At 41.1% G+C, this 22,955-nt stretch overlaps 2 protein-coding genes across 12 annotated transcripts in view; both read right to left on the minus strand.

The window, feature by feature from the left end:
- Positions 1-15,587, minus strand: part of SOHLH2 (spermatogenesis and oogenesis specific basic helix-loop-helix 2) — a 65,482-nt gene extending 49,895 nt beyond the window's left edge. For 2 of the 3 annotated variants that reach the window (XM_084981544.1, XM_021065387.2), the window contains exon 1: positions 2,265-2,513. In XM_084981544.1, the coding sequence (XP_084837670.1) occupies positions 2,265-2,312 (48 nt within the window). In that variant the 5' untranslated portion in view covers positions 2,313-2,513. Of the gene's footprint in view, positions 1-2,264; positions 2,514-10,566; positions 10,662-14,782 lie in introns of those variants that run through there. The other variant, XM_084981545.1, reaches the window with a different exon arrangement.
- Positions 10,895-22,955, minus strand: part of CCDC169 (coiled-coil domain containing 169) — a 45,234-nt gene continuing 33,173 nt past the window's right edge. For 7 of the 9 annotated variants that reach the window (XR_014819288.1, XM_084981565.1, XM_084981564.1 and 4 more), the window contains 2 exons: positions 22,387-22,463; positions 13,997-15,587 (listed from right to left, as the gene is read on the minus strand). Coding sequence is in view for 7 of the 9 variants with exons in the window: in XM_084981565.1 (XP_084837691.1) it covers positions 22,419-22,463 (45 nt within the window). In the remaining 2 variants the exon portion in view is untranslated. Of the gene's footprint in view, positions 12,792-13,996; positions 15,588-20,530; positions 20,744-22,386; positions 22,464-22,955 lie in introns of those variants that run through there. The other 2 variants (XR_014819287.1, XM_084981559.1) reach the window with 2 other exon arrangements.

The raw sequence follows: 22,955 nt of genomic DNA on the forward strand, positions 1-22,955 counted from the left end.
CCTAGTTCCCAAATTCTCCCAAGTCTCACAGATAGTGTCCTGGAGCAAATCAAGAGCTGGGCTCGGAGGGGAGAATTCAGGTTCTGGGGAGTGGGGTGAAACTGAGAGGAGGTGGAAGGAGACCCAGAGGGGCGTGGGGATGCGGCAGGGCAGCAGCACTGCGTCTAAAGCCTCCAGTGCTTGAAACCAGACACAGGGCTCAGGGCAGAAACGAGGCAGCTCTCGAAAGAACCGATTTGCTCTCCTGCCAAAGGCTTCCTTCCCTGTCCTACAAAATCAGCACCAGAGCACACCAGGAGTGCTCCTAATCAGACAATCAGAACACCGCCCTAGTCCACCATCCCCAACTCCAATTAACTGAATAGCTTCTAATCAACCTAAATTTGAATATTTATACAGTTAAAAATATCTTGTTGATGGTGTGACATGAGCACAGGTGATGAGAAGGAGCCACTCATAAGAATAAAAGGAAAATGACTAAAACTCTCCAGCACATTCACCTCTGGAAAGCTGCGTTTAAGTCCCTCGAAGATTTTCACCTGTGATCATCTCGACTTGAATCTATGCTAGACTACATTTGGTGGAAATTCTTTCCTATTTGAATGGCTTACTGCACCTTTAAAAAAATAAATAAATAAAACCAATTTCATCGTGAGAGACTGGAAAATTCAAAAACTCTAAAGAGAAAGTAAAAGGCATCTGTAATTCCACCACTCAGGGATAAACACTACTACACCTTGCTGGGGATCTGCTGAGTGTGGACAGTTTTTACCAGGCGATGTCATCGTCACCAAGGCTCTTTAGCCACCCCGTTGGATTTCTGAGGTCAAAAATCTCAGGTAACACGCAGGGCGCTCCTGTCTCTGCCATTTTTTCAACACCGGATTTCCATTTGCAATCTGTGGCGGGCTAAACCCTTAATTAGTAACGGCAGGTGCTGCTGCGCTTGAAGCAAATCCCTCCTACAGTTTAGTGAGCTGTTATTTACGTCACTCTTATCACCGGGAGCAGTGCAGACAATCACGGCAGCAGCTGCACAGGCTGATGCCCTCACGGGGCGTTGCTGCCTCCAGTTTCCCCAGGAGTCAGGGGCTTTAAGCAGCTCTATCTGGAGAAACTGAGCAAGCTGCTCTTCTGTTGCAAACAAAAGGTTCTGCTGGGGCTTCAGACTCTCGAGGGTGGGATGCCGTAATTATTTACGTACTACTCAATCACCAGACATTTTATTCAGCTGTTCCATTTTGTACAGCTTTGCCTAATCCTACAGCACAAATGACTTTTTTCCTTGGAGTTTAAATGAGGGCCACCATTTTGAAATAATTATAAAGCCTCTTAAACTTCGTCCACGTTAGTGGTAGTCATTGGTTCAGACAGCTTGTGAGTGAGGCGATGTAAGTATACATTCTCAGGGGCACCGTCTCACCCTTCCTAGGGAACTACTCAGTAAGGAGAAAGCCAACACCAGCTTGTCTTTCTGGGGTTGATGGGCTTTAGGGTTCCTTCCTAGTGGGCTGCTAACATCTTTCATTTTTATCTAAAACGGTCACAAAAAGGACTCTGTGCTTCTGTCAACGGGTTGATAAGTCAGCTGTCTCCAAAAGAGGCCAGTGGGCTTTCTGATTCCAAGGCGGGTGGGACGAGGTGTAAAGAGGGCGCACCGGCTTTCCCGCCAAAAGGCGACGGTTTTCGACACGCGTCTGCCCGCTCTGCTGTCAGGGCGGGAAGGGCCGTGCCAGGACCCTGTGGGAAATAAGGTCGCCAGGCCAGTTCGCAAAGTGAAGAAACGAACGCCGAATTGTGCCGACAAGAAAGCCGACGATCAACTTTCCCACATGCAGACTAAAACCAACATTGTCATCCCGCTTTACCAGGCTACCAGCCCGCATACCGAACCCACGACGTCTCGCTCCGAGGTCGCCCCACCAAGGTTCGGGGGTGGGAAGATGAGCCTGGGTGAGGCGAGCGTCAAGAGCTGGAGGGGCTGACTTGACACAGTACAGTCCCCTTCCCTGCTGGGCCTGGGCCGCTGGGGTGCCTAGCGCGTCCCCCACCTCGACCCGGGCAGGCGCCCAGCGGGGGCCCCCAGGAGCGCGGCGGGGCGCCCGGGCGGCAGCAGGGCTGGCTCGCGCCCCGCAGTGGCCCCAGGCGGTGCCTGCGCCGAGCAGGTGAGCGCCCGGCCCGCCCCCGCCTCCCGACCGGGTCCCCGCGCCGCCCGCGCCGTTATAAACGCAGCTGCCTCCCCTTCCTCCTCCGCCGCCTCTTACCTGCCCAGGAGTTAGGCCGAGGTTCGGGCAGACAATTGAGGCCGCCATGGCCCGTTGCCCACGTGCGGGTCCCGGGGCAGCCGTGCCGCGGGAGGAGCTCGGCAGCCCACCCGCCGCGTCCGCGGTCCGCCCGGCGCGAATGGCTCCGAGCCCGCAGCGGAGGGGCGCGCACCCCCGGCCCGCCCTTAAAGTGGCCCTGCCGCCTGCTGCTCAGAGGGTCTCTGCAGGACCCGGGCCGGGGGAGGAGAGGGGGGACTTCCGGGGGAGGGTACCCGCGGGAAAGAGATGGGCCGCCCACGGTGCCCTGCAGGTCCTTGGGGGAGACCCCGTCATTGGCACGCTGCCCAACCAAAGTTCCAGTCTGTGCACAGCCCAGATCGCGTCTAGAACTGACACACCGCCTGCAAAGAGGGCTTGTCTAAAAAGTCTTCAGAGTGTCTTTTGGGCATGCTTTCAAGTTTAAATATTAGAAATTAGCTAATTAGCTTTTTTTGCTTTTTGGGTTTTTTTTTTTTCAAAGACAAACTTGAGAGAATAGGGAAGGCGAGGGCTGTTAAGGTGCTTCCCTTCCGAACTACTAAGAAATTAAAAAATTTATCATCAATTTATCAAATCAAATTTATCAAATCAAAGTATCATCAATACTGTCCATTTTCTCATGCGAAAAAGTCAGCAGGTGGCTGCTGCTGTGTAACCCACTTTGTTCAGTTTGCTATTATTTCTTTGCCATCTAACGCGTGCCAGGGTCTGTAGGGGATCCTTCCTGCTTTACTACTGTTCTTGATTCCTTCGGTTGCCGAAAGATGTTAGGGCGAGGGGGTGATGGTATCTTATGATATTTGTCACTTTGGATTTGCCTAGACTCTTTTTTTTTTTTTTTTTTGTCTTTTTGTCTGTTGTTGTTGCTATTTCTTGGGCCGCTCCCGCTGCATATGGAGGTTCCCAGGCTAGGGGTTGAATCGGAGCTGTAGCCACCGGCCTACGCCAGAGCCACAGCAACGCGGGATCCAAGCCGCGTCTGCGACCTACACCACAGCTCACGGCAACGCCGGATCGTTAACCCACTGAGCAAGGGCAGGGACCGAACCCGCAACCTCATGGTTCCTAGTCGGATTCGTTAACCACTGCGCCACGACGGGAACTCCTGGATTTGCCTAGACTCTTGATCTTACTTGAACACATAATAAATACATGCTCTACTTGAACCACCATCTCTGATCTCTGAGCAAGCCTCCTGTTTCCTGAGCAGGTGGCAGCGGGTTGATTTAGATCATGACAGCATGCAAAAATATTACAGTGGTTGTCTAAGCTTTTCATGGGAAGAAAAGCGAAAATAAATTTCTGGTGTGCTTATTCTGCATTATCTTCAGAAGTAAATGCACACATTTTAACAGATATGAATTTTGGCTCTTTATCGCTTTTCCATCTAATCAGGAGCTGAGTGTCTGGCTAAATGTCTGTGAAGCAGTTAAGTTTTGCTCAACAATATCAGCAGAGGTGAAGTCACAGCCAGGCGCAGGGGTGGGTGTGAATTGAGGCAGTTTAGAGTATTTCCCCTATATGGTAATCAGGTTTGCACTGACCTAAAGGCCTAGATTAGCAAGTCTGATGCGGATAGTGACAAAGAGATTGTGGAAACTGACAGACTCATTGCTTTTAAATTTGAGTGGATCATGCCCCTAATTTTATGTGAGAGGAAGTAATTCCTGTGTTAGAGGAAGCAGGAAGATAATAGAGCTCTTCAGTATTGAGCATATAAGATTCCAAGCTCCATAAGAATCAAATTAGGTATCTGAAGAGTTCCCAATCTCCTGAAAGAAAAAGAAAGCTTGCTTTGTAAATGAACAGGCATCTACTATAAACTCTCACTAGGGGTGATTTTTGTCCCCAAGAGACATTTGCCAATGTCTGAAGACATTTTTTTCATCATCACAACTGGCATCTAGAGCGTAGAGGTCAAGGATGCTGCCAAACATCATACAATGCACAGGACAGCCTCCCACGACAGAGAATTAATTATCTTTTCCAAATGTCATTAGTGCTGAGGTTGAGAAGCTCTACTATAAACCTTCTGAATTATAATATAGAATTATTAACCATTTAATTTCTTTATCCACCTTTGACACTCTTAAATCATGCTCATTTTTTTTTTAAATTGCAGACAAATGGACAGATGGACTCTTTCTGTGGTTCCCAAGAGTAACAATATGTTGCTTGAGCTTTTGATGGAAAACTGAATACTAAGAATTATAAACTATGGCAAGAACATATTTAAAAAATGGCAAATTTGAATTTAAAAATTCAAATTGCCTCTTAGAAAATAGTTCTCCAGTAATTTAAAATCATTAGCATTCATAGATATGCTTTATATTTTTCCCCAAATTAAATTATAATTGTGTATTTTTCACAATACACAAATTACAAATAGGTTGATAAGTAACACAGTACACATGGGCTCTTCAAATGAACTCGGAATCTAAGTTTAAAATGTTTGGAAATTTTCCACCCACCTATTTTAATGGAACTGTCCTATATAAACTATGTCCAGTATTGCTGGTTACCTGGCTTGTTCTCAGAGTCACAGAAATTGATTATTCAATTTCTAATTATCCTTTCCTTCCAAAGCTGCTCATTATTCTTAGCATAGTTATTCTTTCCTTTCAAAGCTGCTGAGGCCCGAAGAATGTTATTGTAGGTAGGACTATAACCATGGAAGTTAAAAGCCAGAGAATTAAGAGAGTTCAATCATATTTACTAACAACTTTTTACAATTCCTAATGCACTAAATTACCTTTAAAGTACATATAGTTTTAAACGCCGTGATTGCAATATTTTTGGAATATTAAATCCAAGCGTTTACTATAGCTTGACTCTGCTTAAATTATGCTCTCGTGCAGTGTGGCAGTAGGGTCCACAGTATCTCGCCCCTATCTGGCTTTCTAGATTCAGGTTTTATCAAGTCAGCTAGATCAGACTAAATCGAGTCAACAGGATTCCCTGATAGTGTCCTGGATTCTCCCCAGCAGTCCCCGGTGCAGGATCCCCATAACCAGATGGAGGAACCTCCTTCTTGGGACTGTAGTGCTGAGGGGATGAATTGCCTGCAGCCTGGAGAAGTGCAGAGCGACCTTCAAAGGCTAGGATAAAACCGGCCAGCAACTCCCTGTGAGCACAGTTCATTGATTTGGAAACTGCCCTGGATATTTCCTCTGATCCTCCCCAGCTGCCAGCTCACTTATCCCTTGGTCTTCGTTGGTTCTGATTTCAGCCTGAAAACGTTTCCTGTCCTGTCGTCTCTGCGTCAAGGAGGATAGGACCCCGCCAACCCCCCTCCCCATTCACATGCCTCCTTTCTGACTCTGGCTCAGTTCTAACATGACTGTTCAGCTCTGACAACTGCATAATGTGAGGTTCAGCACATTGACTCCTGAACATTCTTATTCATCCTGGCTTGGGGCCTCTCCTGCACTACCCTCTGACTTACACTTTCCTTTTGTGGTTAATGTGGAAAGACAACAGGAAAATTCCCAAGGTAGTCTCAATTCCATTTCACATCTCTGCTTCAACAATTAGAATTCACTTTAAGTAGCATGGTAAGGCAGAGACTGTCTTAACTATGCTTCATATCCCAGGTTCCCGCATATAGAGGATGAGCAATAAATATGTTTTCCCCAGTGAGTTAGGAACCACTGCCCTTGGGCAACGATGAAAGTCAAGGAATGGCTCCAACTTCTAATGATGCCCTGCAGCCAAGTACACTAAGATGTGACAGTTTTCTCATCATCCAATACAGCAATTCACTTTCAACAACAGGGTTTAGTTCTTCTGAATTACAATGAGGCAGATCTGCCTCATTTTAACCATAAGTCTTTACTCGGAAATGTGGAGCTAAGCCAAAGTGACACTAGAACTGCAGATGAGGGGGGCTGTGTCACTCAAGGGAAGCGAGGCCAGGCGCTGCCATGTTGATCAATTCTGAGGGCATCCTCCCAGGTGACCACAGAGCAGAACCCTTAGAGGCAGCTCCCCTGGAGTCATTGATTCTGGCGCCACTGCCAGAGGAGGTCAGTAGTTACAAAGTCACCCATTCTCCTTAAGCCGCAAGGACTGCCCACTGGAGGTCAGATGAAATTTCTACATCACCATCAAGTCAGACCCTCTTAAAAGAAAGAAGGCTCTTCTCTGTGAAGGCGGAGGATGAGGTGAAGGAGAAAAAACGATGTTCACATTTTCCTTGTAAATACTTAGGTATCTATTTACTACCACGATTTAAAAGTCAGCTAGAGAAATTTTTATTTTTGCATTATGAAAAATTTCATACCTATTCAAGAGTATATACATAATAGATGTACATTATGAAGTATATGTGTCTAGGCACCCAGCCTAACAGACACTACTGATTTTTAAAGTATTTTATGGGCCTCTGCCATTCCCAGTCTCTCTCCTTTCTCTTTTAAGATATAAAGGTTACTTATCCTTTTTTTTTTTTTTTTTTTTTTTTTAGGGCTGCACTTGCGGCATATGGAAGTTCCCAGGCTAGGTGTTGAATCTGAGCTGCATTTGCTGGCTTATGCCACAGTCATAGCAAAGCTGGATCTGAGCCCCGTCTGCGACCCACACCACAGCTCATGGCAACACCAGATCCTTAACTCCCTGCGCGGGTGGCCAGGGATCAAACCTGCATCCTCATGGATACTAGTCAGGTTTGTTACTGCTGAGCCACAATGGGAATTCCTGGAGTTGTTTCTAATAGTCATGATGCAGATGTTGGTAACCTGAGTTAGGTGCTGAATTAACAAAATACTAAAACAAGTGGCATGGTGTTAACTTAGTAGGTCTGCAGTGGGAGCAGTGGGAGGCAGGGACACAGGTGTGAAGGTGGAAGCCTGGAGATTCCTATTATGCCATAGCAGACCAAGAGCTCACCAAAGCTGTGGGACAAAGAAAAGATGCCCCCCAAAAAACCCATAATAATAATAATGTCAGCTTAATGTTACTGGCTGCCTTAGACAAGGCAGAAGAAGAAAATGAGCTTGGGATATAATCAGCCAGTTTGCAAGGAAAAAGGAATACGGAGAGTGAGTCTAAGGGAGAATCAAGAAATTTGGGGCATCGGTGGGCATGAAAGGGTTGGAAAGGCCAACTGCTTCTAGGCCCAAAAAGCAAGAGATAAGACCAAGAAGGATACTGAGCAAGAAGAGACCCACTAAGACAGCCTTGTGGCAAAGATCAGATTATGAATATTAACTTTATAGCCTAACCTATTATTGCAGATAGCTGCAAGGTAGCTGCCATTAGGTAGAAACAGATACAGGCCAAAGAAATAAATCACACTCTAAAATTATCATTATTATACATGGAATTGACTACCACTTTGATGGAGTTACATTATCCAAGAAACCATAAACTTGGTCTAAAAAGCTATTGATGGTTTGAACTATGAAGCCATCACCTGTGGGAACCCAAGTTTGTTCAAACAGAAAATGAGTTATAAAAGCTGTGCATCCCCAAAGGAGGGCCTAACCTTCAATGCCCACTTCGAATATGAGCAAGAAGACTGAAATGAAAGAAACTCCCAGGGAGTAGAATTAGAAACCGTTGAGAAAAATAAACAAGAACCTTCCCACCAGGAAGCAGAATCAGAGCTTGACCCACCCCATTCCCAGGGAAGAGGGCTTCCACCAGGTCTGCCCAATGGGACTCCATAAACACTGTGGACCAGCGGTGCTGTGCGGTCTTCCTTTTCCGGGTAAGTGATTACGGGGATCCTCCCCTCTCAGACACAGATTGGTACCATGGTTGTTTGGGCCCAGCCTGTATTTGGCTCAGACTATACAGCATTCGCACAAGGCTTTAAAGAGTAGTATCCTAGAAACACACTGATGAAAAATCAGGAGGTTCTGTTTCGTTATATATATAATGAATATATTCTGGTTATGTTCAGCAGACCAGAAAATACACTGAGTTAGAAGCACTTTAAAAATATCAATTGAAATTCTAGATTCTGACTCAATGAGGCAGGCAGGCCAGGGGCCATCACTGTCAACGAACAGCTGAATTTCTCTCTCCGTAGTTTCAAAGAAGGATAGCATTATCTACTGAACACAATATCCAAAGATTTGTAAGCCTTACTAAAAATATTATTTGATACTGTAGAGTGAGCATAGGCTGCTTCAACAAATAAAATACAAATGTCAGTAACTTAACACACACCCACTCATAAAAAACTTACTTTTCACATACACCACAATCAAATGAGGGCTAGCAAGGGAAGAGAAATGGGTCTGCTATATATGCAATGATTCAGATACCTAAGTTCCTTCCATCTTGTGGCTCTTCTCTCCCCTGGGGCACTGGCAATTACTTCTAGACCCTCCACTCATCAACTGAGACTGAAAAAGAGGAGACCCAAGAAGGATCACCTGGGAGATGTTTATGGGCCAGTCACAGAAATGCCATACATCATGTCTGCCTGTATTGTATTGACCTGAGGTCAGGCACAGGCCCACACCTAGCTGCATGGTGTTTCACAAATAAACCTCTAAACGCCATAGCATACATCCCACACACTACTAACCAGAGTGTTTCACACGTAGATACCACCCAACAAAGTAGTGTGTGCACCATGCACTGTTAAAATATATCACACGTGGAAACTGTAGCCTAGGTTTGCATCTCATAAAAAAAAAAAAGAGTCTGGTAGGCATAAAGAAGTCTGCCACAGTCCATCAAATTTGTTCACCAAATATCCTTTTGCTCCTTTCTTGCCAAAATATACTTACCAGCCCCACCAAGGAAAACAAGACAAAGCTGTGTCCATTCATTTTGTTCATGCAAATCTGAGCAATTAAGTTGAGAAAAATATATTTGGGTCATATAAAGAAAATGTTACAGACTCAAAGTAAAATCAATTTTTATATTGAATTTAAAAACATTTTGTTTGCTGTTTTGATGCTTTAAATTTAAATGGATGGACCCTTTGCTCTTGGCCTTCATAGAGTATCAGGGTGAGATATACCCTCTTGCCTGAAGAAACAGAAAATTGGACAAAAATATACAAAACACTTGTTTGCAGACATTGAGAAACATGCACTGTGAGAATGTGATCCATAAGAGAAATAAAGTGAGCCCTGCTCTTTCTCACATTTCTGTCTTGAGGAACATTCCAGGCCTCAGGGCAGGGAGGGGACCCCAGGAAGGCAAAGTAGTTTTAAACAGTGGAGGAGACAGAGACAGAGTTCAGGGAGACAAAAGATGTCGCAGGGCAGAGGAAGAAGTATACGAATCACAACTCCACGTGGGGGCCTCTGGAGTCTTGGATGGACACTAAGATGCCTAAGTTCAGAGAGAAAGTCTACACGGTGGGGCAGGGTGCTCACACAGGGCTAAGAGGCATCTGAGCTCCAACCAGCGAGAGGTGGGTATCCAGTTGATCACTCAAAACATGTAACGAAGACCCCAACAGCTATGCCTTAGTAACAGGGCTAAACTCCCTCTAGACCTACCCTAACAAAGGCCCGAAAAGACTGAACTGTGAGTAACTTAACTGCCTATAAGAACAAAGCCCAGTGAAAATCTGTAACCAACAACATAAAATCACCAATGTCTAGTATTGAATAAAAAATTAATAAACAAAAAGCAGGAAATGAGACCCCAACCAGGAAAAAATAAACCAATCACTAGAAACAGACCAAGAAATTACAGATAAAGGAATTAGCAAAAAAGCATGTTAAAATAGCTACCATAATATATATCCAATAATTTAAAGGAAAACATAAAAGAAATAGATATAAAAAGAATCAAAAGGAACAGATAAATGCATCTGTATAACTGATTTACTTTGCTGTTCACCTGAAACTAACACCATTTCCTAAGTCAACTATACTCCAATAAAATTTATTTTTTTAAAAAAAGTAAAGGACCGAGTGGAATGACATCAAGTGGTCTACCTCAGGTTGCAATTAAAGTCTTGAAAAGAGAGAAAGGGATAGAAAAGGAACTTGAAAAAAAATGACCAACATTTTTCCAAACTTGATGAAAATTTAAAATCCAGACATCCAAGAAGTGCATGACGAGGATAAACACAAAATCACACTAGGGCTCATTATTTGTTTAAAATGTTATAAACAATTCCTGAAAACTAGTAATAGAAAATCTTAAAACCAGCCACTTATAAAAGCCACATTATGTACAAAGAAACAAAGAAAACTGCACACTTCTCATCAGAAACTGGATGCCATGAGACACAGGAATGGGATCTTTAATGTACTGAAAAACTAAAAGTGACAACCTAGCATGTTACCTCCTGTTCCAGAAGGATTCTTCCTCTCCCTCTCCTCTGAAGCCTGGAATCATCATTTGGGCCCACTCTTCTTCCCAGTGGAGCTGGCCATTAAACTGAATACGCCAGAGAAAATATGTGTCAAAAATGAAGGTGAAATAAAGACTTCCAGACAAACAAAAGTACAGGAAATTCATTGCCAGCATACTTGCACTTCGAATGATTTTAAGGCAGTTCTTCAAGTGGAAAGAAAATAGTGCCAGATGAAAACTTGGATCCACTTAAAGGACGAAAGAATGTCAGAAATGACAAACATGTGAGTATAAATTAAAATGGATAGACTCCAAAAGGCAAGTTATTGTGGTTTATTAGAATAGTGGGGTCAAAGTTAATCAAAAAAGCAAAAGCAGTAGTACCTCACATTGGATTAGACTTAAAGAGTTTACAAGCATTTTCACACAGATCAGTTGATTATGTCCTTACAAAACCCAGACGATAGGTATTTCACTGGATGGATGTGTAGTGAAGAATTAACCTTACCAAAGAGAGGTCTGCCTGACTTTTGCTCTTGGCTGCTGGGAGGTGATCTCCGGGTCCTTAAAACAGTTTGCCTGATACGAGCGTCTTTATTTGCCTGGTGGTTTTGACCACCAGGTAGTCTAACAATGCGATTTTTTTTTTTTTTTTTTTTTTTTAATAATCACACCCTTAGCACATGGAAGTTCCTGGGCCAGGAACTGAATCTAAGCTGCAGCCACAACCTACACCACCGCTGTGGCCAGGACGGATCCTTTAACTCACTGCACTGGACCGGGGATCAAACCCATGCCTCCATAGCAGCCAGAGGTGCTGCAACTGGATTCTTAATCCCACTATCCCACAGCAGGAACTCCCAACAATGTGATTTATGATAGGGGTTTTTGGTCATGTGGTATCAGCTCTGTCATGTGGAGACTAAGCATCAGCCTTGTAGGGAGTGTGTGATGGGGAGTTATGTGAACCCCAATAAAAACTCTGAACACCTAGGATCAAGCGAGTTTCCCTAGTTAACAACACGCCATGCATGTTGTCACATATCATGGCTGGAAGAGCTATAACTGGCCAAGACCTAATGAGACGGGGACAATTGGAAGATCCGTGTTCGGAGCCCTCCTGGAGTCTGCCCTATGCGTGTCTTCTCTCAGCTGATTTTAAACTCTCTCTTTTCTGTGTAATAAACAGTAACTACATGAGTAACAGCTTAAAGAGTTCTATGAACACTTCTAGAAGATTACTGAATGTGTAGGTGGTTATGGCAACCCCCTGAATTTGCAGTTGGTGACCGAAATGAGGCAGTCTTCTGTGTACTACTATCTCCTTTAACTTCGCAGGTGGTTGTAGACACATTAGCAGTCCTTCTCCATACCCACCTTTCAAGCAGCCCTGCCAGCCTTCAGCAACTACTGTTAATCTACTTTCTGTCTATATGGATTTGCTTATGCTGGACATTTCATATAAATGGAATTATACAGTATGTGATCACTCGTGAACGGCTTGTGTCACTCATGATAATGTTTTCAAGGTCCATCCATGTTGTAGCCTATGTCAGTACTTTATCTCTTCTTACTGTTGAGTAATATACTACAATTTGTTTGTATATACTACAATTTGTTTATCCATTCATCAGTTGATGGATATCTGGGTTGGTTCCACATTTTAGCTATTATGAATAATAGTGCTGTAAACATTTGTGTACATATTTTTATGCGCACCTAGGAGTGGAATTGCTAGGTCACATGGTAACTCGACGTTTAACCTTTTGAGCAATGGACAGACTATTTTCCGAGTGGTGGTGCTGGGGGAAGGGCAGGGGGTTGGGTTCTTTTGTTTCATTTTTGGGTTTTGGGTGTGCCCATGACCTGTGGAAGTTCCTGGGCCTGGGATGAAAACTGAGGCACAGCAGTGACAACAGTGAATCCTTAACTACTAGGCCACCAGGGAACTCCCGTGTGGTACTGTGTTACACCCCACCAGCAGTGTAGGAGGGTTTTAATTTCTCCACATCTGCATTATTTTTTATTTAAAAAATTTTTTTTTTGTCTTTTTGCCATTTCTTGAGCCACTCCCATGGCATTATTACTCATTACTCCTAGCCATGTTCCCAGGCTAGGAGTCTAATTGGAGCTGCAGCCACCAGCCTATGCCAGAGCCACAGCAACATGGGATCCAAGCTGCGTCTGTGACCTACACCACAGCTCATGGCAACGCTGGATCCTTAACCCACTGAGCAAGGCCAGGGATCGAACCTGCAACCTCATGGTTCCTAGTCGGATGCGCTAACCACTGAGCCAAGATGGAAACACCCACATCTGCATTATTACTCATTAATATCTGTCTTTTTTTTTTTTTTTTTTTTTTGCTTTTTAGGGCCACACCTGTGGCATATGGAGGTTCCCAGGCTAGGGGTCCAATTGGAGCTACAGGTGCCAGCCTACATACATCACAACCACAGCAACGCTGGATCTGAGCCACGTCTGCAACCTACACCACAGCTCATGGCAATACTGGATCCTTAACCCACTGAGTGAGGCCAGGGATAGAACCCACAACCTCATGGTTCCTAGTCAGATTCGCTTCCACTGAGGCAGGATGGGAACGCCAATATCTGTCTTTTTTGATTATAGCAACATGTTTTTATAAATGGTACTTTTTATATTTTATAATATATTTGGACATTAAAAAATTTAAATATATTAAATATTCACTGATTTTCTGCTTTATGAATTCTGAACTCTTCAAAACAATCCAAATCCAAATACTGATATTAATACATATTTAAATATTAAACAAAGACCCCAAACTATCACTTTAGCACTAGCTATTTCAATACATAACTGCAACTTCTTATAAAACTTTCCATGAAAAATTGCCTTCAGAGCTTAGAATTTGATACAACTTTTTCTCTACTTGTATATTCCCTCTACAAAAAAAAAAAAAAAAAAAGGCTGTATAACTCATTCCTTGTGCTGATTACTAGAAAGCTTAAAGGTGGAGCTTTTCTTAGTTGGGAATCTTGCAAAACTTTAACTTTTATTTTTTATTTTTATTTATTTGCTTTTGAGGGCCACACCTACGGCATATGGAGGTTCCCAGGTTAGGGGTCCAATCGGAGCTACAGCTGCCGGCCTACACCATAGCCACAGCAAGGCAGGATCCCAGCCATGTCTGCAACCTACACCACAGCTCATGGCAATGCCAGATCCTTAACCCACTGAACAAAGCCAGGGATCGAACGCACAACCTCGTTTTCTAGTTGGATTCATTTCTGCTGTGCCATGATGGGAACTCCTTTACTTTTATTTTTATCTTTTATCTTCTTGGTATTGTTTTTATAGCTCTATATTTAGTAAAAGATAATACAACCCTCTTTAAAGGGAAATAGGGTATAAAGAAGTAAACAACTAAATAAGTAGTATCTAGTAATTATTTAATAACATGAGTCATTACACCTCATATCTATAATTAACTTAAACAGGGAAAAAGAATTCCAAACAGTTCCCATTTGGAATAATTTATAGGAAGTTACTTTATATTTCTCTGCATTACTTTTTAAAGATGTCACATTAAAATTTAAAATCACACTAAAAATCATTTGTCTATGTGAAATGTATGAATTCTTAATTAAAAAAAGAAAGTGAATATCTGGAGTTCCCATTGTGGCTTATACTGGGTTAAGAACCCGATTAGTATCCACGAGAATGTGGGTCTGCTCCCTGGGCTCACTCAGTGGGTTAAGGATCCAGTGTTGACACAAGCTGCAGTGTAGGTCGTGGATGCAACTTGATCTGGCATTGCTGTGGTGTCGGCCAGCAGCTGCAGCTCCAATTCGACCTCTAGCGAGGGAACGTCTATATGCCGCAAAGGGGACCCTAAAGAGAATTTAAAAAGAAAAAGAAAGAAAGAAAAAGAAAGTAAATATCCCTAAGTACCTACAGAAATGCATTTGACATTCACTACTGATCATTCTGAATAGAATTTAGGTTTTAGTGCCAGATATAAGGTGAGAAGACCATAAGCCGGAAACTATACTTACCTCTGAGTGATTTCTATAAAATTAAAGTCCAATAATTTCACTTATTAACTTGGGATAATAAATCACATGCATCTTCCAAACCTAGCTGACAATTATAAAACAATCTAAACATAAAGAGGAGGACTCGATAAAAATGTTTATGCCTTAAAAGAACATGTCTCTTACCCTCCTTCTAGCTCCACTCTTGACTTGTGAACCCTTGGCAAAGTTTGGTCCAAAGAATTAGGCCATAACTACAAATTAATAAACATCATAAAATGACTAACATTACCAAGTGCTGAGTGGCAGGACCTTGTAGTTGAATAAGTATTGGATTTCTAGAATGGTAAGAAGTCTTAGAAATTGTGTGGTTTGCCTCAGTCATTTTACAGATGTGGGAAATGAAGATGAGGTGAAAGAACTTGCCCCAAGTCTCTTAAGTTGAAAGCAGTGTTAGAACTACACCCAAGCTGATTCCTGATTGAAGGCTGTTTCCACAACACCGTGATAGTTCAAAAGAGCTTAAAATGCATCTGATTTGCAGCTTTGTTTAAACTTTGTGTTTTAAAAAGCCGAACATGACATATCCTAAAATAGCAGTGAGTTCCAATGCACTCTAGCACTGTTACTATCAGAGCAGATAATGGGTATATTATTAAAAGCAAGTGTAATGAAGTGTAAAAATATCTGGGATATTTTTTAAATTGTAAGCGTGCTTTTAAAATCACTTTCATACAGACAAAGGAACAAACTTCTAGAAGAGCTAAAGAGAGGCTTGATAGCTCTATCTTATCTATTTCATTCCCTGGAAAGTGTGTGGAACATTAACGTCACAAGTTAAATATCACAGATGAAAAAGTGGAAGAAATAGTAAGCAATCCTCTTCTAGAATCACAGGTTGCGTCTTGGAAGATAGTTTGATCTTGAAAGCTTTTTTACTGGTCCTCTCATGGCATTCGTTGTCTTCTGATTAAGTGAATTACATCTTCCTCTGAAATAAAATAAGTTTCAGTCATGATTGTTCTGTCACTATCGTGTACAACAAAAGCATTGTGTGTTATGTGGGAAGAGCTGTTTATTTCACCTAGTTCCCCCAGCCCTCAGTCCTTCACAAGGAATCTCTTTATGTAATTTTTTTGCTTACCATATAATGTTATACCACATCATCTCCTCAAGCTAGAGAGGCAGCTAGCTCAAGGACAGATATTCCAAAGGCCTGGAAGCAGCCTATGAGGTGGTCTAATGTAGAAAGTTTTGTCCAAAGAGCAATGAGATGGGCCATTCTGATACTTGCCTGTGGAAATGTGAATTAAAGCTAAGAAAATACATGGAGAGAGGCCATGAGGACAAGAGCAGGGACAAATGGAAAGAAGGATCAAGTTAAAAATTACAGTAAAATTGAAACTATGATATACCAAAATCTGTGATAGAAAAGTGGTATAGAAAGTGAAGATGGCAGTTGGTAATGAGAAGAAAATGAAGTGGAGAATAAACCAGTGGTCCATTATTCTACAAACGACAGCAGCAACATTTTTGTAGTGCATCATCTATGTCAGGGACTACTCTAAATTTTATTTATTTACTAATATCGACTTCATAAAATACCTATCATGTGGATAAATCATTAGCTCTGTTAGAAGAAAAGAAACAAGGTGATAAAGTTAAAGTATATCTGGAATTGAATACAGGAAGTATGAGTTCAAAGTCTGTGCCTTTAATGACCACTTTACATGGCAAACCACTAAAGCGGTGATGTGTGAACATCTGCTGAGGTCTTTAAAGCTTCCCTGAGTTCTAATTCTAATATCTGTCAGTCCAGTTCCATTGGAATTCCTGTTCTTGCATTACCATGGGATATTCTTTCCCTCATTGACTTATAAATCTTTATAAAACCAACTTCCCCATGTGCTCACTTGATATAGTAAGAGCCAGCTTCAATTCTTTGCAAGAAGCTTTAAAAAATATTTTACTCAGGGAGTGATGTCAGCAAAAATGACAGAAGAGGGGGCTCCAACAATTATTTCCTCCATAAAAGCAATGAGAAAATTGGCAACAATGGTCAGAAGCAACTTTTTCAAAACTATAGAAATTAACCAAAGGCTTGCAGCAATCCTGAAAATTTAATAACACACACACACACACACACACAGCTGAAACTCAGCAAGAACAATGAGCTCTGCAGCATTTTAACTTGCCCTACCCTGCTTTCCCCAGCTCTGCGGTATTCCTGTGAAGAAATTGGACAAATTAACCCTGAAGTTCATAGGGAAAATAAAAGAACTATGAAAAACCAAAACAATCTTGGAAAAAGAAGAATAAAGTTGAAGGATTCTCACACTTACTGATATCAAAACTTTCTGAAGAGCTATAGTCACCAAGACAGCATGGTACTGGTGTAAGGACCGACTTATAGATCAAAGGAATAGAAGTGAGAGTCTAGAAATAAGCTCATATGTTCATGGTTAATTTTAAAAGGGTGCCAAGGTAATTCAACTGAGGAAGAACAGTCTCTTCAGCAAATGGCGCTAGGACAACTGAATAAACACGTGCAAAAGACTGAAACTGGACACTTATACCATATACAAAAATTAACTTACAGTGGATCAAAAAGGAACTAAAATTATAAAACTCTTAGAAGGAAGCATGTGTAAATCCTTGTGTTCTTGGATTAGTCAATGATTACTTAGATCTGATACCCAAATTACAAGTAACTGAGGAGAAAAAAAATCCTAGGAAGCCAAGATCTACTGGAGTTGATCAAAATCAAACTTTTATACTTCAAAGAATATAATCAAGAAAGAAAAAAATGGGAGAAATATTTGCAAATCATATATCTGATAAGGTCTGGTAACCAGAATATATAAACACAACAAAAATTAGACAAACAAAATAGTTAAAAATGGGCAAAGGACTTGAATAGATATTTCTCTGAAAATGATATACAAATGGCCAGCAAATACATGAAAAGAAGCTCAACATCATTAGTCCTTAGGGAAGTGCAAATCAAAACTACAATGATATACCACTTCACATCCACTAGGATGGCTAAAAAACACCCGAACAATAACATTGACAAGTATGTGGAGAAACTGGAACCCTCACACATTGCTACTGGGAATATAAAATGGTACAGCCACTTAGGTAAAAAGTTTAGCAGTTCCTTAAAAAGATAAACAGTTACCAATTGACCAACAATTCCATTCCCTACCATGTACCCAATAGAACTGAAAACACACATGCACAAAAACTTGTGCACGAATGTTCATGGCAGCATTATTCATAGTAGTCAAAACATGCAAATGACTCAAAGGTCCATCAACTGATAAATGGATAAATGAAATGTGGTATATCCAAAACTGAAATTTTTATTCAGCCCCTCAAAAAAAGAATAAAGTACTAATACACACCCCCTACAAGGATGAGCCTTGAAAACATTACGCTAAGTGACAAAGTCAGACACATAAGACCACATATCATTTGCTTCCATTTATATGAAATAACAAGAATAGATAAATCCACAGAGACAGAAGGTAGATTAGTGATTGCCAGGGGCTGGGGGGAGAGAGGGATGGAGAGTTACTGCTGATGGGTGCAGGGCTTTTATTTTTTGGTGCAATAAAAATGTTCTGGAACTATATAGTAGTAATTGCACAGCCTTGTGAATACACTAAAAATCAACAAGTTGCACACTTCCAAAGGGTAAATTTTTAATGTAAATTATATATCATTATTATAATTTAAAAATGTACTTTTGGAATAAACTATTTCCTATGTTAAGTTTTTAAAATTCAAATCATGTTTTAGTATAAATTTCATCTTCTAGTATAATATGGAATTAACCATAAAAATTCAATTACATCATATTTAATAGTTCCTAAATGTGAACTATTGCTATAAGATCCAACTTACCAATCATCAAAGTGAAATGCATCACTCTAAGAACACGTTTAATCTCCTAGACATCTTTTAGAGTAATGCTTTTCGAGATGAAGAAGGCAACTCAACTCAGTGGGCTGATTCAGTGAATTACATCAGTATAAAAACGAAGCAGAACAGGAAACACCAGCATGCATACGCACAGTAAGGGTAAATACTGCTTCATAACTCAGTTGTACTTTAATATGTATGTGGGTATACTGGGCCACAACAGGCTCTAACTTATGGTCAGCAAAGTTTAGAAACCATTTTACAGCCCTAAGTATTGCAAGATTATGTCACATAACACTGCTGTGGATGTGCCACTTGCTGTTTCTAATTATTGTCATGTGTCCTACTCTCTTCCTAAAAATCACCTTTATTACTTTGCTGATTCCTTATAGTCAACAAAGTACTATACAATAAAGAAGAGGCGCTAACAATTATTGATTTTTCAACAATCTTTAATTCTCCTACTAACTATTCAGTTTGGGTTTCATCATCATTTTTATAGGTAAGCCTGAAAAAGTTACTTATATGAAGTCATGTTAAATAATAAGTGGCAGAAGCAAAATAGATTCAAGTTTATCTGCTCCAAAGCCAGTGTCAATTTCCATTTACCACCTTTGTTCTTAACTATTTTTTAAAAAAAATACTGTACTGTGTTTACAGTGTTATTTTGACTTGAGAATTTCCTTAGTCTACCTAATACGTATACATCTTTTGAACTTCTCCTTTAATAAAGTTATTAAAATGAGTACAAAGTATATATATTCTCCTAGAAAATACTAAAAATTGCTAATAGAAATCATCTGACCAGGGCCCAGACCCTCGGATGTAAGGGCCTGGTCACTTCATCAGAGGAAAAGCGATGAACCAACCACACGTGGTTCACTGCTGAACCGGCTTGGCCTGCGTGATGGCAGCTGCACTGTGGTCCTCCTCCCTCTGCCCCAGCTGCTGCCTTCCCTTCCCTCTAGCGGCACTGAGTCCGAGTGCTCATGGGTAAACTGCCTGCATGCTCTTTTCCACCTCAGGGGCTCCTCTTGAGAGCTCTGACCTATGTCTGTGTTCAAGGAAAAACCAAACTGCCCTCGGAAACCTACAGTCTAGTAGTATTTATGTGTATGTGTGTTAATATAGGATTAGAATAAAGAAGCTTTTTTTATTTCAAAATATTTCTCCCTCCAGTATTTAAATAAATCTTAACAAGAGAGGTGAAGAAATGTGAACTAGAAGGTAAATATACAAATCAAAAATAAATATTTAGGATGATCACAAAAAGAGTTTAACACAGCAGGGCTGAGACTGCTACCTTAGAAAGAGCTGCTTATAAGACTGGAAACTTAGTGGTAAATGGCTTCCTACACTGACATAAAACTTTCCTTAAAGAAGAAGAATGTAGGGTCTGGGGGTGGGGAATTGGAGGAAGGTGGTCAAAGGTATCAATTTCTAGTTATAGCTAAGTAAGTACTAGGGATCCAATGCACACCATGAGGACCACGCTTAACGCTGCTGTAGATACACAGGAGAGTTACTAAAGAGGGTAAATCCCAGCGTTCTCTACTGGCCTAATGGGTTAAGGATCTGGCATTGTCATGACTGGGGCTCAGGTCACTGCTGTGGCTTGGGTTCAATCCCCGGCCTGGGAACTTCTGCATGCTGTGGGCAGTCAAAAAAAATTAAAAAGAGGAAATACTAAGAATTCTCATTACAAGGAGAACATTTTTTTTCTCATTTCTTTCTATTATATCTAACTAAGATGATGGATGTTAGCTGAATCGATCATGGAAATCATTTCATAGTATAAACAAATCAAACCATCATGCTGTGTGCCTTACCTGTCTATCAATTATTTATCAATTAAACTGGAAAAAACCTTTGAGTACTAAGCATCTAATGAGGGTCCCTAGAATAGAAAACTTCACACATTGTCACAAATCATCGCTGGAGGAACAAAGTATTGTCCTATGCGACTCCACTGGGGGACATTTAGAAGCTTGTACCGGGTTTCCTCCAAACTTCATCTTATACACCTTTTCCTTGAAGATTTTGCTGCGCATCCTTCTGCTGTAATAAATCTTAGCTGTGTGCACAAATAGATCTGCATCCTGTGAGTTGTTGTGGCGAATCACTGAACATGGGAGTCGTCTCGAGGCCCTTCCAACAGAGTTGCAGAGGGAAGGCCTTCTCCAGAATTTACTTTCATGTTTTCACTACATTTTATTTCCACTGATTAAAAAAATACAAAGATAATGAATTATCTTTGTAATGAATTATATTTTAAAGTATTTGACTACTCAAGGAAGAATATGTTTTTATCCATCTAGCCAAATATTGAAGAAAATGTCCCAGGAATTTTCAGAAGAAACCTGCTATATTGCATGCACCCTGAGTGCCTGTATTTGAAAAGAATTCTGATTCATAGCTAAGTTATACCTTCATTTACAACTTTTATACTGTTATGTATGAATATATCCCCTACGTGAAATAAAGTTATAAAAGACAAGGATTAGAGATGGCTACAACATTGTAAATCAACTATCCAAAAAAAAAAAAAAGAAAAAAGAAAAAAAGACAAAGATTGCCTGAATAATTCTTTTATACTTAATGGAGGATCAGGAAAAATCATGTGTAGATATAGCTTCCTAGACTCATAAAATATTCCTCTGGGTTGGTTTTTTTATATAATTTTTTTTATTACTCAAATGAATTTATCACATCTGTAGTTGTATAATGATCATAACAATCTGATTTCACAGGATTTCCATCCCACAGCCCAGGCACATCCCCCCACCCCCAAACAGTCTCCTCCGGAGACCAGAAGTTTTTCAATGTCTGTGAGTCAGCATCTGTTCTGCAAAGAAGTTCAGTCTGTCCTTTTTTCAGATTCCACATGTCAGTGAAAGCACTAGATTATAAATTGGTGCAACCACTGTGGAAAGCAGTATGGAGGTTCCTCAGAAAACTAAACAGAGAACTACCATTTGATCCAGCAATCCCACTTCTGGGCATCTACCCAGAGAAAACCACAACTCACAAAGACACATGTACTCCAGTGTTCATTGCAACACTATTTGCAATAGCCAAGACATGGAAACAACCTAAATGTCCATGGACAGAGGAATGGATCAAGAAGAGGTGGTACATACACACAATGGAATATTACTCAGCCATTAAAAAGAACGCAATACCAGCATTTTTTGCAACATGGATGGACCTAGAAACTATCATGCTAAGTGAAGTCAGCCATACAATGAGACTCCTCTGGGTTTTTTTGTTTTGTTTTGTTTTGTGTTTGGCCACCCTGAGGATATGGAGTTCCAGGCCAGAGATCAGATCTGAGCCACAGTTGTGACCTCAGGGATGGAACCTGCGTCCCAGAGCTGCAGAGGTGCCATGGATTCTGTTGTACCACAGCAGGAACTCCTATTCCTGTTCTTTATTCATCCTAAATTGTTTTTTGTTGTTGTTTTTGTTTACACAGGAAAACATAGTTTAAACTGCACTGTCATCTATGTTTATTTCAGTGTCCATATTTCCTCATTAAAAAGGTCAAAGCTGATATATTGCTTGCATTTATATTGTTGTTAATGATGGAGTTTTAAGCTTTCCTTGGAAACAATAGTATTTTAGCATTAAAAAATAAGATCTTATCATGTTTGAGGAAGAAATACATTCCTGGGACCTAAAGAATGTATTTAAATAATGAATGGAGAGTACAAACTTCTTTAAGTTCTCTTACCATCTGCTATTTTATATTATTGCTATAAAATCTAGAAGTTCAACTTCCAAAATTAGGGGACACCTGTTTTGTCAGTACCAATCACATGTGCATATAATTAATTAGAAAGGAAAGCTATAGTTAGGCTTACGTTTTCACTAGATTCTCTTTCATCCTAGGCAGTTAATCCATCTGTTGCCTTTTAGAAACTTGGTTTGAGCCAGAGACCTGAAATACAAAAAGTTGAGCATTTACCCTCTTATTTCATGACTGACTTCAGAGATAAGAAATAAGTTAACTTTCAGAGATAAGTTACTTCCCAATTAACTCTTTCCTAACCAGACCCTTCTGTAGCATATATAAGAGAAGCTGAAGAATAATGTGAAATGCCGGACTTCTCCAGTATTAACAGGTTTCTAAAGATGCTGGAAACCCCTCTATCTCAATCCCACAGTCCATGGTGATTTTTTTCTTCTTTTTAGGGCCATGCCTATGGCATATGGAGGTTTCCAGGCTAGGGGTCAAATCGGAGCTGCAGCTCTGGGCCTACGCCACAGCCACAGCCACAGCAACGTGGGATCCAAGCCATGTCTGCAACGTATATACCACGGCTCATGGCAACGCTGGATCCTTAACCCACTGAGCAAGGCCAGGGGTCAAATCCACATCCTCATGGATAATGGTTAGGTTCTTAACCTGCTGAGCAATGATGGGAACTCC

The sequence above is a fragment of the Sus scrofa genome, chromosome 11, assembly GCF_054392235.1.
Source record: "Sus scrofa isolate SSC_HxYL_T2T_F1_AM1 chromosome 11, Sscrofa_HxYL_maternal_Yorkshire_Landrace_v2.0, whole genome shotgun sequence".
NCBI lineage: Eukaryota > Metazoa > Chordata > Mammalia > Artiodactyla > Suidae > Sus > Sus scrofa.